The sequence below is a fragment of the Schistocerca nitens genome, chromosome 6, assembly GCF_023898315.1.
Source record: "Schistocerca nitens isolate TAMUIC-IGC-003100 chromosome 6, iqSchNite1.1, whole genome shotgun sequence".
NCBI classification, from domain to species: Eukaryota; Metazoa; Arthropoda; class Insecta; order Orthoptera; family Acrididae; genus Schistocerca; species Schistocerca nitens.
This window is the reverse complement of record NC_064619.1, coordinates 661,596,885-661,610,271: the sequence shown is the minus strand read 5'-3', so window position 1 is coordinate 661,610,271 and position 13,387 is coordinate 661,596,885. Positions and strand designations below refer to the sequence as shown.

The 13,387-nt window shown below is 41.4% G+C and overlaps 1 protein-coding gene across 1 annotated transcript in view; it reads right to left on the bottom strand.

Annotated features, from left to right (window-relative positions):
- Window positions 1-13,387, bottom strand: part of LOC126263559 (O-acyltransferase like protein-like) — a 110,492-nt gene that overhangs the window by 32,840 nt on the left and 64,265 nt on the right. Inside the window, exon 5 of the mRNA XM_049960652.1 lies at window positions 3,625-3,751. Within this exon, the coding sequence (XP_049816609.1) occupies window positions 3,625-3,751 (127 nt within the window). The remainder of the gene's footprint in view (window positions 1-3,624; window positions 3,752-13,387) is intronic.

Below are 13,387 nucleotides of genomic sequence, written 5' to 3'. Positions count from 1 at the left end.
ATCGTTCGGCCGCTGCACAGACTCCTGTATGGAGGACATAGTAACAGGCATCCCCGGCGCTGAAAGGCAACTGAAAAAGGGTTGAAAACCAATAAGTCGCCAGTCCGGATGGAATTACAGTTCGGTTTTACAGACAGTAATCCCCGGTGTTGGCCCCTTATTTAGCTTGCATTCACCGCGAATCTTCCGCACGGTATTCTGCAAACCATGGGTGAAGGGCGTCAAGTATCTCCCATATTCCTAGATTTCCGGAAATTGTTGACACGGTTCCCCACTGCAGACCGTTAACAAAAGTCCGAGCATACGGAATAAGCTCCCAGATATGTGAGTGGCACGAAGACTTCGTAAATAATATAACCCAGAACGCTGTTCTGGACGGTGAATCCTCAGTAGTGTGTTAGGACCGCTCTTACCCTGTACATACACACATAATCTGACCGATACTGTCAGCAACAGTCTACGACTGTTTGCTGACGATGCTGTGGGTACGAGTAGCGCTGCAAAACGATATGAAATATAAAGAGCACATTCTAAATCACATGAGTGGTTTTCTGTTACAAGATGATCGGCAAAGGCTGAGTCTTCCTTTCTTAATGCCCAGCTTCTCTGATGCTCCGGTAACCTAACTGCCACACCTCAGCCTCACTGATCGATGTATATTTTTCAGAATGCTTGCATGTGATTTTACATACATCTGTTTGCGCGAAGGGTTGCAGTTTGTCTTTGCTATAGCATAAAAATTTCGGTATGCTATTATAAAATGTAGGTGTGTAGTTGCGAGACTTTTTTCTGCAGTTATCTGAAAATTGATCAATCAATACACAGCATGACTAGCTTAGTACCTGCTGCTTCGTTCGCGTAGACAGTATGAGTTGCAGAGATTTTTCTTTTTTGTTTTTATTTAATCGAATTTTTATGTTGTTCACAAATTTACAACATCTTTTTCATGCTAATTGAAGCCATATAACCATGGTCTTTTCCGAATGTACTTTTGACGAAGAAGCGATTCTGGTAGCTGGAGTAAAAAGTTTTCGTTAATCATGGCTTTTGCGTTATTGTGGAAATATTTCCATAGCAACTTTCATCTCCTAACAAATATTTCTTTATATCTAACCGAGGAGTGAAATAACAATTTTCATAAATTTAGCTTTAAAATTTTTTTAATGTTACGAAACATTTTCTTACAAATTTTCATCCCCTATTTCCCTTCCTTCAGACACAATGAAACGCGTTTTTTTTTCTTTTTTTAATTTCTAACCGAGAAGTCAAATACCAATTGTCAAAGATGTAGCCTTAAAAATCCTAGTTCGTTAGTAATTATTTATTTTCAAAAAAACTTTCGCCCACTATTTTACCCCCTTAGTAGGCGAATTTCCAAAAATGCTGAAACACGCGTTATTTAATTCTCTGACTGAGAAACCAGATGCCATTTTTCATATTCTAGCTTCAAAATTCCCTTAACAACGACATACTTTCAAAAAGCCTTTCATCCCCTATTTCACCTCTTAGGAGTGGAATTCCGACCAATCCCTTCTCAAGCGATGCCTACAGTACAAGATCCACACCCTCGCCAAACTTCAAGTTTCTAATCTTAGCAGTTTGGGCTGGGGGATGATGAGTCAGTGAATCAGTCTGACGCCATTTCATCCTCTCAAGGGTTGAATTTGCAAAAACAGTGACGTGCGTAGGCCAAATACGAAATTCATAGATTTAGGTTCAAAAATGCTTGCACACTGAAATATTTCCATAAAAACTTTCATCCTCCCTTTCACCCCCATAGGGATTGAATTTACAAAAACAGTAAAAAACGTATTTTTTAATTCTGTCTGAGAAGCCAAACTTAAAATTTCATAAATTTAACTTTAAAAATACTTTCATAATAAAATATTTTCATAAAAAATCTCATCCTCTATTTCACCCTCCTAAGGGTTAAGTTTCCAAAAACACTGAAACACGTATTTCGTCGTGCGTTTTCAACTTCTCAGGGCGTAACGAATAGTCCATTTATTTTCCGCTATGCAGCCGCTCAAATAAAATTTCTTCCACTGATATTTCGGCTGCATGTCGTCCGGCCATCTTCAGAGTGATGCGGGTCACAGACGTTGGTCGGCGGCGAAGAGATACGCTTACACACGCGTCGCCTGTAGCGAAGGCGTGCAGACATTCGATTCGCTTATCGATGGATTAATTCTTCTCTGCAGTTTAATTACTCCATCAGCCGGATTCCATGCTTTATCCAAATTAAAACCATTATTTTTATTTATTAAATTATTAGCTAATCTAATATCTATAGCTTCCATGAAGACAAAATCCCAAAAGGAATAGGTGGATGTTAAAATCTTCACATCACTGTAGTTCATGAAATGCTCTGTATCAACACAATGTTCGGCCACAGTTGACTTGTCTGGCTAAGCATGTGTACCTTCGGTGTTCCACACAGCTCTCATCAACGCTGACTGTTGTTTGACCTATGTGTCACTTCTCACAGTTTCCGCAAGGGATCTGATACACACCCGCCTTACGTCCTTTACAGAGCTGAGAAAAGCTGCTGTCTTCGTGGGAGGCAGGAAGATCACCTTCAGTGTTTCTCGAGAATACAGCCAAGGACAAAAACGAACTTAATCTGAACGAATTACTATCTTTTCCCCGTCACATACCCGCATTCTGGGTTTTACATTGCATGCTCTACGAATTTGTTGCGGAGAAAATCCATTCGCTTTAAAAATGCTGTTGAGGTATGTGAGCTCTTCTTGCAAATTATCTTTATCGGATATACAGTGCGCCCTATGCACTAAGGTCTTAAGGACACCTATGGTCTGTGAAGGGTGATGGTAGCTATTGGCACGTAGATGTAGATTTGTATGTGTTGGTTTACGATATACGGCATGTCCTAATGTACCATCAACTTTACGGCGAACGACAACATCCAAAAAGGGAAAGCAGCCGTCTTTTTCAGTGGAATAAATTTTATTTGCGCGGCTGCATACCCGAAATTTAATGGACTACGTATTTCTTATATTTGTAACCGAGAAGTCAAATACCAATGTCCATGGATGTAGCTTTAAAAACACTTTAGTAGTTCTTTAATAATGACGTATTTTCAAAAAAAGCTTTCACACACTCTTTCAACCCTATAGGATTAAATTTCCAAAAATGCTGAGTCACGTGTTTCTTTATTTCTGACCGAGAAAACAAATACCAATTTTCGTAGGCCTAGCTTCAAAATTGCCTTGATGGCGACATTTTTCAAAAAAACCATTCATCCTCTATTTCAGAATCTTAAGGTTGGAATTTCGAAAAATCGTTTCTTAAACGACGTCTACAGTATATGACCTGCATACTCTTTAAATTTCAAGTTTCCATTCTTAGCAGTCTAGGCTGAGCGATGGTGAGTCAGTCAGTGATTGAGGACACCGCCTTTTATGTACGGAGATGCACCAGTTTTTTAAACCACTTACTACTTGTCCCCATCCCTCCTCGTCTGCCCTGGCCAGAATATAGCTCATTTCCAGTAAAAATAGAAAAGTTACTCGCTAGGTTTTAATGTCACCATCAGTAGTGCTAAAGACCCAATTACCCACAGAGGTAAGTAACTGGTGCCGCGTGGAAGAGAAATGCACTTACCTTGTTGATTTTGGTGAAGTATCCCCTGTGCATGACGTAGGCGAGCCCGATTCCCACCAGGTATGGCGCCATTCTGTTGTGCGTGGGGAAGTAAACGTACCGTGCGTACCGCAGGGACGCATCGTCGCTGCAACACAGAACGGCCTCTTTGTTAAAACAGGATGTGGCTTTCCATCCAACGTGCATTCCACATTACTTGCCACCACTAAGTGAAGCAGTTGCAGCTGGCACGAGAAGCAACTGCGCGGCAAACAGAGTTGTTAAGAATATTCACGGTATCTGTTCGTAAAATAAACTAACAAGCGTGGATCAGTTTTTCCCAGCGTGTATGTTATGAAGGAAAAGTTCTCAGGCGAATTATTACGTTCGACAAGCACAACGTTTCTGCAACGGGCCATGTTGTCATCATCAGGAAGACAGGTGGACTGAAACTTTACCCCATTTTTTAAATGTGTATGCCATTTCTTAGAGAAGAGAGAGGCTATACTGTGTTCATCATAAGAATAAACCTGACGTAAACACTACACCACGTATTCTTCCGCGTTTGCTTGAAAACTCATTCGATTTTGTTTCACGTGGAGCGGAAGCCTAGCTGTGCCCAGTACAGTCAAGTACTATCATAAGGATACGTTTTGTGATGTATTACACGCACATAGACTGCGCAATACTGCGGGACAGCAGCTTTACCAACGCATTTAACTCGGACAGCGCTGACCAGCCAGCTGCTCCAACTAACCTGCAATCATGTGAGCAGTAGACGTAGAAAGAGGCGAGCAGACAAACAATACAGCTTCGAATGTCATTTAAATGATCAAATGTGTGTGTAATCTTATGGGACTTAACTGCTAAGGTCATCAGTCCCTAAGCTTACACACAAAACTATCCTAAGGACAAACACACACACACCCACACGCCTGAGGGAGGACTCGAACCTCCGCCGGGACCAGCCGCGAATGTCATTTAATTTTTAAAGAGAATGAAATAATATTTGGTAAAACTCCAGCACTACCGCAAGCTTCATAGGCGACCAGACGGAAATGCTCTCGTTCTCATCTAACGTAGTATTCTAATTGCAAACAAGAGTGCTGAAAATTCCTAACACAGGGTAATTTCTCTGAGCGAGCTATGTGTGATGCAAATGCAGGGATTTCACCGTATTGTTGAATACCGAAGCCACTGAAGGTATTAATTATAGTCAGTCGTCTGGTAATCTCTTAGCTCCTTCCTTATCCGAATCCGAGAAACACATTTCAGTTCTAGAACTGTGATCTTCCACGTTGGTAACGAGTCGATCAACATCAGAATATACAAAGCCACCTAGGTGCTGCACTTTCTCCTCTTCTTTTACGACGTGCCGTTCTATATCCCTTCAGCGTTCGCCAGTGTCGTGTGAAAAAGCTGCGTGTGCTACTTCCAGTACGTCTGGCAGCTTAACAGTCTTGTTACTTCTCGGGCCAAATCCCTTAACTTGGCTCCAGATCAGTTCTGTTGGGTCCATATTGTAATGGTACAGTGGCAAATGTAAAAATACAGCAAATGTAAAAATACAGCATTTCTACTGTGTGCTCGATGCTGCGAAAATGATTGTTCTTCATGTTTCTACGACACTCCCCAGTATGGTTCGTTTGAGATTACATCTGTAGTATAATACAATGGACACAGTCCAAACGCACAGTATTTGGTTTGTCCTAAAAATTAAATCGTTGTATTTCTTAATATAAGCAACCTTTATTAACAATCTTTCATAAAACATCTAAATTAAGAATTTGTATTTGAAACGAAAACAGATATTTCACGTGCAATATGTAATTAGAAAAAGGAAGACGTCCATTATTCATAAGACGTGATGATGAATTTTAGTTATGAGACGTAGGTATTGCAAGCTGAACGGAAAAAAAGGATAACCAAGGCGAAATTTGAACCAGTGATCAATAACCTATACCAGGTTATCAATCTACTTAGCTAGCGATTCCGCTATACATCCGATGTGTATTTGTGTCTCAACTGCATGAAATACAGTCCCTTGGAAAACTTCAAAGACGATTTTTTCTGCAAATTTATGAAAAACATTAAAAAAAACCTGTTTCTTTATACTTTTTAACCGTGTTCCACACGTGTGTTTCACTACGAAGCAGTAAGCAGCCTCAGCCATTTTCATACCATTCATTTTCGTACTGCGCAATAATAGTGCGGCAATCTGAGGACAACGTCCAGTTAAATTGGGACAACAGTACAAAGACTGTGACTGTACACTAGTTTTGAAATAAAAACTTGTTGTGTACATAGTTCCGCGTAGTCAGCGCGTACACAACTTTCCCAATAGAGCGCGCCCTGCTAACCACAACAGCGCAGGCGCAGCGCTCGTCCGTCTCCGCACTACGAGATGGCGCTGTCTTAGAGGCGGACCAAATTCTGCTTCCGCCGATCCCCGTATTAATATGTCTCGCAGCCAATGAGATTGCTGCTAACGTAGAACCTTTTCTCCTCACGGATCACACTCGCACAGTGATACCTGAACGCGCGAGGTATTATAACGCGTGTACAGACCTCCGATTAGTCAGTCTGCATCAGTCTGCATTAGTCTGCATTTGTCTGTACCAGTCTATAGCCAAGTTTCAGTCTGCGCCTAATAAGATTATCATATTCCTGTACATAGCCATGAAGATAAATGAATAGACACTTTGTCAAGTATCAGAGATATGTGAGAATAAGATTAACGTACCAAGACCAAAGGAACTTCAGATTGTCAATTGTAAACAGCATCCAGAATCAAGTTACGTAATATCTATATTTTTTATTATTTTAATAAATGTGTGTGAAAATTAATCAAGTTCTGTTTAAAGTTGGTCACCGTCAATCTGCTACTCTAAGCGTGCAAGTGGCATTTCTATCGTCTGACCTAACGGCAGAAGATAAACACGCCACGATAAGACCACGAGACATATTGCTGACACTCGCCTACTTCATTAGAGCGACAAGTCAAATAACCTGATGGTGTGTGTACCGAAGGTCTTACAGTACACACACCACAAAACTATATAACTAAGTCGTGATTAAGGAAAACGTTGATGGCTGTTAATACATTAGAATCTCTTACAGTTTCATTTAAAGTAGCTGAGTAACAAGATATCAAATAAATAAATAAGACCTACTTGTGTGTGTGTGTGGGTGGGAATTCCTAAGGAAACAAGCTGCTTAGGTCATCGGTCCCTAGACTTACACACTACTTAAACTAACTTATGCTAATAAGAACACCCACACCCAGGCCAGAGGGAGGACTCGAACCTCCGGCAGGAGGGGCCGCGCAGTCCGTGACATGATGCCTCAAACCCCGCGGCTACTCCGCGTGGGTGAGACCTACTTCCAAGAGCATAACAACACCAGTGTACGTGTTCTAAGACTTCTGACCAATAATCGCGTCTCTGTTTTTTTACATCAGGTTTATTCATATGATGAACAGACTGTAGTTGATAGCTTGTCTCGATTGTTTTTGAGCCATTTTCTCAGTTGTTATTCTGGTTTGCATGTTTATTATGCAGGATGTTTCAAAAAGGAGTTTACAACTTTGAAATTCCGTGGTGATTTTAGTGTCAATTTGTAGGAAAACACATCAAGTTTTGTCTCGCCTAGTTCGATAGTGCCGAATCGCACCGTAAGGAGCGCTAGCGGCAGTTACGTTAAAGATGGCTGTTTCCACTGGACCCGAGCGTGCTAGCTGCGTTTTGGTTTGAAGAATCGAAGTGGACGACAACAGTTCAGCGTAATTTCCGTACCAAGGACGCTGAATAATCCACATCAAACATTGCAACACGTTCGTGATAGCCCTAAACTGAACGTGTTTTTAACGCACTGAGGAAGAACAAGGTGTACAGCCCCTTTTATTTCCATGAGAGAACCATCAACGGATTAGTGTACCTGGATATGTTACAACAATTTTTGATACCAAATATGGATGAGGATTAATAAGAACGAAATGTTAACTTCATGCAAGATGGTGCACCACTCCACTACGTGGCTGACGTCCGGGATTTTCACAGTGACCACTTTCCAGGTCAATGGATTGGCCGTGATGCGCCAATTTCATGGCCCCCACTTTCCCCAGACCTGACACCACCCGTTCATATTTTTTTTTTTTTTAAAGGTCTTGATACATCAAGGATCGTGTTTGTAACCCCCTGTGACGGCTTCTCTACCTGAACTTAGGGCAAGGATTTACGCCGCCACTGAGCAGATTACAACTGCAGTGTTACAGCGAGTTTGGAAAGAAATTGACTGCCTATGGAATGTGTGCAGGATAACCAACGGAAACCAAATGCATCTTTAGATTAAGGTGAAAAACTTGATATTTTTCCCTAAAAAAACACTAAATGAAGTTCTATATCTACTTTCAATAAATTTATATGAATTTTTAAAGTTGTAAAGTGCTTTTTGAAACATCCTGTATTTGTGGCAGGTGTTGGCAATAGTGGGGTATCTTACATCTCCAAATTGGGATTTTATTTGGAGGGGATTGTAGGGGACACGTATGGGCTCAAACCTGTATTTAACTTGAAAGACCAATGAGGTTATGCCTACTGTCGTGTGTTAAGGGTTTTATAAATGATGGATATGAGAATGATGTGAATAAGTAGAGGGAATGAATAAGAAACGGACACGAATTAACATCTAAAATTGTGTTGGATGATTTGGGATGTTGTCTGTAGGTGATTTTATCTCCGCTAGCGGAGAGAGGGGCTATTAGATAGTAGGGCGAGTGAGCGGTACTGGTGAGGAATAAGAGGCTTTGCATTCGATGAAGTATGAAAGTAATCGGATGATTTTATGGGAAAGAAAACATGAGATGTGGACGATTATGGTTAGGACTTTGTTTTGCAGAATTTAGCCATGACATATCTAGGTATTGAAGGGTGACTTCCTAAGATCGCACTCGCAAGTTGGAACAGTCAACATATGTAAATGTTTTCCACATTAGCTTTGTACATCGGGATATCCCATATCCTCATATAACGAGGGTAAGTTAAAAAAGAAAAGGACTGAAGCTGAACTGTGTACTTTGGCTATGTGTGGTTAGCAGGTGATGTGCAAGATATTTCACAGATACAGGTCATGGCAGGTCAATACAATTTAAAAGTATTATCTAGCAGGGATTCTACAACAGTATGGGGTTGTGGGCCCACCTTGATGCCAAACACTTTTATTTTTATGTATTTTATTTTATTTCGCAAAGTAGTTTCAGTGTCAATGACGCCATCATTAGTGAGGTTTTTTCCTTTATTATAAACATTCGAAAGTAGCATCGTTATAAACATCATAAAATGATGTTACATGTGTACTGTTTGGTTCCAAATATTGTACTCTGAGAATAGTTCCATAACACCTTATTTACTTAAAGTCACTGCATAGTTTTTACCTTTGATGCGAATTTCGGGCATTACCCATATTTCTGTTGCCGTTTCTTGGCATACAACATGTCATACGTAATTCGTCTGTTCGTTGGTCGGTTTGCAGTTGCTTCTAAACACAGAAAAACATAACTTGGTTGTAATTCAAAACATTACGCCATCTTGCTGTTCGCGCGTGTCACGAGAATGTCTCGCATATTGTGAGAAGGTTATTAAAATTGTGGAGGGAATTCTGACGACTTCTTTTCCTTATTCATGTCTCTGTATGTAATGGTGGGGTGACTATGGGGGTGTGTGAGTTCTCTTAGAGCCGCGAATAGTGTGTTGTTGCAAAGTGATTTGTTTTCGTTTATTACGTTTTTCCCTTCCACTATAGCCTTTTGTATGTAATAACTTCCTTCTGTTGTTAGCCAGCCGGAGTGGCCGAGCGGTTCTAGGCGCTACAGTCTGAAACCGCAACCGCTACGTTCGCAGGTTCGAATCCTGCCTCGGGCAGTTCTAGGGGACTGATGACCTCAGAAGTTAAGTCCCATAGTGCTCAGAGCCATTTGAACCTCCTTTTGTTAGTTTTTGATGTAACCTGTTGCTGTGTTTCAGGATGTGTAGATCAGTTTCGGTATTAGTGAAGTGATGGTTTTTGTTCATTAGGTGTTCTGTGGAAATGGAATATGTGCTGTCACTCTTCAGAGCCTCATGTGCTCTGTGTACCTTGATCTGCAGTTCCTGATTCTTTGTCCTATGTACTGGGCTTGACAGGAGTTACATGTGAGTTGGTATATTCCCACACTGCTAAATTTGTGCAAGCTTCTTTTGTCTGATCTTAGACTTTGTTCAAATGTGTCGTTTGTTCTGAATTTTATTGGGATTCCTTGCTTTTACAATATGTTTCCATTCTGTGTTATTATTGTACGTTAGTGTGTACCATCCGTTTCCTTTCCCTGATGCGGTGTGGTCTGCTGTGTTGTCTGTGTGTTCTGACTCTGTGTTTTCAGACGCTTTGGTCGTGCTCTTGAGTAGATGGTCACTAGCACTATCTTTCGTTTTTACATCTATGTTGCGTGGTTAAGCGACATGGGTTTTGCTGGCACCAATTTTTATTTTCCGTTATGTACAGCAACGTTTAATATTTTGGATATGTCTGGATGGGTTCATGTAACAAAATTTAAATTGCTTTGGGAATCATAAATGGCGGTGTCGTCGACAAATGAAGGTAAGCAGCTGTTGGTTATCATGCAAATGTCATTCGTATAGATAGAGTATAGGAAGGGGGCCTAGACAGAGCCTTGAGGGACTCGTCAGTGAACTATGGGGTCTGTGGCCACAGATGTAAAGTTTACTTTGCTACCAGAGCCGGCTGCATAAGATTCTTCCACGTAAGCAAGATATTGTTTGGCGCCTCCAGCGTCCATAAGTGCCTCCATGCCTGAGATATTAGTTGTCTTTCCTTGGGCCTTTAGTCATTTCACTAATGTCATAAATGTAATAGTCCTCTCCGTAGCCGAATAGTAGCTTTCACGCTCCCCATGCAGTGGACCTGGATTCGATGAATGGCGACAGCACCAATATTTAAACTGACAGGCCATCACTGAAATGGCGTCAGGTGGAAACATTTTCACAAGCTGCGACATGGTTGCGAATTGAATAATGACCTGAATACAGAATAAATTTCATTTACTTCCCATCTATGGTCACTTTTTTTCCCCGTCATCAGACTACCGGTTTCGATCTATAATAAACATCTTCAGCTCTGTTTTATAAAAACATTTCCTAATATACTGGAGCCATGCCACTATGCCACTATGGCTCCTCTATATTATGACATGTTTTTATAAAACAGATCTGAAGATAAAATTATAAAGAATGTAGCAACCAGTCGCGGAAACATAATCTATTTATCTTGTTGCAAATCGATTTCGACTGCTATCATGATAGAAATCTGCCAAGAACAGCACTTCTACTTCTACTTATGGCATGTATCGGTAAGAAAAATGCACCGATGATGACTGATATCAGTCGAAATCGATTTGCAACAAGATAAATAAATTATGTTTCCGCGACCGATTGCTACATTTTTTATAATTTTATATTCCACGGTCGCTGCACAGAAAGGGAACCTTATGGAGACCAACATTCAAAAGATCTGAAGATGGCCATTGTAGACCAAAACCGGTAATCTGATGATATAAGAAAAAGAAAAAATGTGACCTTAGATGTGAAGGAAACATTTTCACCGAGACGTGAGACACATGAGGTTTATTGTTGACACTACAATTTTGTCATAAATTATACATGTTGGATCACAATTAGTAACGAAAACTGACATGTGTGAAGGTATACGATAGCAAAAGCTGAAACTTTCGAGTAAACATCAAGGGGACGCAAAGGAGCCGTTTGCGACAAGTGTGGGCTATGATTTAGCACTAACATCTGTATTAAACGTCGTCCTAGTTAGTACCAATGAATTTGAGATGTAAACGTTTCGACGAAGTCCCCGCCTGACTGGGTTCGAATTTCATTCACACACCTCGGTTGGGGAATGCGGTACATACACGATGTGGCTCAGGCACATTCTGCTACTGGTAGAAGACGGCTCGTGACGTGCCAGTACGGTGAGAGAGCGAGCGGTCGCGCAGAGCCTCCGCCTTGGCCTGCAAAGTCACCCACCTCCATCTTCTGGATTTTTCTGCCGCGGGTCACATCAAAAGTGATGTATACAGCAGTCCCATTGATGCACTTGAACAACTGCAGCAGCGATTTCTACAGTCTCGTCAAGATTTACGAGACAACCTCCAAATGCGAGGGCGACACGTGGAACACCTTGAAGCGTCTCTGTGAAGTCGTTTCATAAGACATTTGTCGAATTCGGTACAACTTATTCATTTTACTACCTGATTTTAGCTCAATTCGTGAACTCTTCCAGAAAGACTGAGCACTCAAATAAGGCCTATTGATTATTATATATGTGTTTTAATGTGGGAATCGCTGAACTGGTCATCGTCTGCTGGGAGCAGACGATGTTGCTTCTCGTTCAAAGGAGAGCACAGGATGACCAACTTAGGTTTCCAATACCTGGACAGAGAGGTTTACCCATCTTAGTCGAAGGCTGTGTCGAAGGCTGTTTTTGTGTGTGAGGTTGATGATGGAGGGCTACCCCTCTAGTAGCTTCCGCTGCACGGGGAGCTAGGTAATCTGGAAGGAGAAAGGGGCACTCCCCGGTGAACGCTTGATGAGTACAGATCGTAGCGCTTAAGGGGGGTTTCAGGTGATAGAAATCACGTTGAGATAGGACTTCGTTAAATTTAACTGGTGAAATACTTAAGAAAATGGTTCAAATGGCTCTGAGCACTATGGGACTCAACTGCTGTGGTCATCAGTCCCCTAGAACTTAGAACTAATTAAACCTAACTAACCTAAGGACATCACACACATCCATGCCCGAGGGAGGATTCGAACCTGCGACCGTAGCAGCAGCGCGGCTCCGGACTGGAGCGCCTAGAACCGCACGACCACCGCGGCCGGCAAAAACTTAAGAACTTCAGCTTAACTGAAGCGTGTGAAGCGAGTTTTTTTAATGATTTTTAATCTTATATTTTGTGGAAATTGCTTTAGTCTTTGTGTGTCGATTTTGTGCCACGTGTTTGGTAATCAATGACCCTTCTGGTCCACCACAGCACCGCAATAGGCTTTATTTGAACAGTTTGCTATTTTAATGAGCTATAATTTCTCCGAGAATATCTGTTTTTTCGTGCGCTTTCTACAAAGCAGCACAGTAGTTCGATTCGGAATGCACCACGTGCTCTAGTTCGGCCGTTTGCAAGCAGCAGACGCACTTAGTATGTTGAATAATTATCGCACAGCCTCGTGCATGGGTTAAACCTCTGTCCAGAATAGTGCATGCGTAGAATCGTAATGCGAATCTCACTGAGATATTTTTATAGTATGAAAGCAAAGGATATGATAGTATCATTGTCTCCCAACCCAGTTTTCTGTGTTTCTTCATGCTGTAATTAAATTGTGCTCTGTTACATTCTCACGTAATTCTTAAATCTTTCTAGTCAGGCACCAGTTATGTGTAGTTAGGATGTGCAACCAAACACTTAGATACAATAAATAATCGCCGCGCGGGATTAGCCGAGCGGTCTAAAGCGCTGCAGTCATGTACTGTGCGGCTGGTCCCGGCGGAGGTTCGAGTCCTCCCTCGGGCATGGGTGTGTGTGTTTGTCCTTAGGATAATTTAGGTTAAGTAGCGTCTAAGCTTAGGGACTGATGACCTTACCAGTTAAGTCCCATAAGATTTCACACACATTTGAACATATGAACAATAAATAATCTACGTGAAAGATAAATTCTGAGGTGTTCAT